Source organism: Aspergillus alliaceus, assembly GCF_009176365.1.
Source record: "Aspergillus alliaceus strain CBS 536.65 unplaced genomic scaffold BDW43scaffold_155, whole genome shotgun sequence".
NCBI classification, from domain to species: Eukaryota; Fungi; Ascomycota; class Eurotiomycetes; order Eurotiales; family Aspergillaceae; genus Aspergillus; species Aspergillus alliaceus.
Genome location: NW_022474838.1, coordinates 1 through 2,422, shown reverse-complemented (window position 1 = coordinate 2,422; position 2,422 = coordinate 1). Strand labels below are relative to the sequence as shown.

Sequence of the window (2,422 nt, the reverse complement as noted above, 5' to 3'; positions counted from 1 at the left end):
CCTTTGACAGCTGTGTTATGGATGATGATGATTGGGCACATCCCGATGAGATACCACCAGAGTTCCTTAATAGTCTTAGGGATAGTGGTTTACCGCTAGCAAATCTACGCCTAAAGATTGGCGCCCCGATTATTATCCTGCGGAATATTGACCCTCTCAATGGTCTCTGCAATGGTACCCGTTGTACAGTGAGCCGTTTTACGTCACACTGTCTGGAGGTCCGCCTTGATACTCTTGGGCTCAGCAATCCTTACCGCCTTATCTATCGCTGCAAGCTTACCGCAGATCGGAACGGGCTTCCCTTTACTCTTATTCGGCGTCAATTTCCTGTTAGGCTGGCGTATGCCATGACTATCAACAAAGCCCAGGGTCAATCATTATCCCATGTAGGCGTTGATCTCCGTGTTCAGCCTTTTAGTCATGGTCAGCTGTATGTGGCTCTGTCACGGACAACCAATGCTAAGAATGTCTCTATTTTGGTGTCCCCGGATAATCCTAATAAGCAGGTAGATAATATTGTCTATCCTGAGGTGCTGAAGGATTTCTCCCCCGGTAGTCCTTCCTAAGGTGTTGAGGGACCCCCTGGAATCAGTCTCTGACTGACTCTTCGCCTGACTTGCCTGACTTGCCTGACTTGCCTCCATGTCTCGGCCGCTGTGGGCCTTATAGTGTACTATTTCTTTGATTGCACCATTTGCGGGATTTACAGGATTTGCAGACTTTGCAGGATTTGCTATATTCGCTTCCGTTATTGTGCTCTATTACCCTCACCGCCATTTTTATAGCTATCTGATAGGGTCTGGTGGGTCCCTTTCAGCTCGGTATCTACCCTTTTAGGAAGATATCTGTGCCGTGTCGGGCTTTGCATTGTTGACTCCACCGCGTTTCTAGCAATCCCGCGTCTCTTGCATGGTCCGCATGTCTCGCTTTCTTAGCCTAGAATCTCCCACTTAAATAGCCCTTAACTCGCGACTTATTCCTCTAACAGACTATATTTCTCCTTCTGTTCTTTAAGTCATTATGTCAGATACCAATGCTACCCACTGCGACTTTGCCGCGATTATGTCTATTGACAAGGCCCCGGCTGTGACACAGGCTGTTTCTCTTTTACAATTTACTATGTTCTCTGATGGCCCGGAGTATACATTCCTCGGGGACTTGGTGATCCCGGAGGAGATGTCATACACGGTGACCTACTATAATGAGTTCGGGTTACCCTATGTCCCCCAGCAAGTGGTTATAGTCGACGGCCAACTTAGCGCTCAAGAAAATGCTGCTGGGTTTCCTACCTTGCAAGTCCGTGCTGATATAATGGCACCGTAAGTGTTATATCTACAACTTAGAGCTACTTACTGATCATTATTAGATTCCCGGGAAGCGTTGAGTCAGATACATACCTAGATACTCTGCCTCCTGCCTACAATCCGCGCCTGTCAGTAGTGGGTATGGTAGTGGGCCATCACACTGACTCTGCTGGCCAGCGTATGTTTATTCTGAAGGTAATGTCCTATGCGGGCCGTGAAAATGGGACATCAATCTATAATACCTTCCATATTGCCTGTGCTATTCCCGGAACTCCGCGCTGGGCTCGCACTCGCCTTCCTACTGTTGGGCGCTTTATCCAGGTATCGTGTCGTTTTATAGGCTTTTATCCCTGGGAGGATCGCCATATTATCTGTGGAAGTCTTCTAAATATTTCATATCTTCCGTCATCCCGGGATACTGCCCCAGCTGCTACTGCCCCATCTACCCCAAACGGCCGTCGACGTCTCCGTGTGATGGGGGGAAGTGGTTTACAGAACTCCCCTTCCCGGCGCGTCCAGCTTAATCTTTCTACCCCTGTATCTTCTCAAGCAAGTGATTCAGCGGATATTCCTATTATAGGTATGGTATTTAAGGCTATACTATAACTCTATGCTAATATTGACTTAGACACTTTGGCACCATCTTCAGCTCCCACAAGCTCAGGAACTGCAGCTTCCACATCCATATCCTCCACCCCTGTATCATCTACAGGTCCATCTTCTATCGCGATAGGCAAGCGACCTGCTGAAAATCCCCTATCTGATGGTAAGCATAAGAGGAAGAAGAACAAGAAGAATACCAATGTCTTTACTCCTAAGAGTGACCGTGCATCCTCGCCTGACTGGCCTTCTCAACTCCAAGACAACGATGATCTCTGATTCCTGACTGCAGCGCGGCCAGTACGTCGTTCAAGGACCTCCAACACTAAGGTCTACGGCCAGGAGGAAATTGTTTAAGGTACTGTATAGCATATTGTTGGTTTTACGTTCTATGGTAACGCCTAGAAGGCTTCTTTAAAGCTCCCCACATATAGAGAAGAAGGTCCTGTATTTCATTACCTATTTTTTTGAAGTTTTAGTGACAACTGGCGAACAGATTATTCAGTTCACCCAGTAGG

The 2,422-nt window shown here is 47.4% G+C and overlaps 1 protein-coding gene across 1 annotated transcript; it reads left to right on the top strand.

The window, feature by feature from the left end:
- Positions 1–1,020: 1,020 nt before the first annotated feature.
- Positions 1,021–2,183, top strand: BDW43DRAFT_317452 (uncharacterized protein; the record flags this gene model as incomplete). The annotated part of the gene is made up of 3 exons (XM_032048541.1): positions 1,021–1,319; positions 1,367–1,884; positions 1,933–2,183. The coding sequence occupies 3 exons, from the start codon at positions 1,021–1,023 to the stop codon at positions 2,181–2,183; spliced, it is 1,068 nt and encodes a 355-aa protein (XP_031893646.1).
- Between the last annotated feature and the right edge of the window lie 239 nt (positions 2,184–2,422).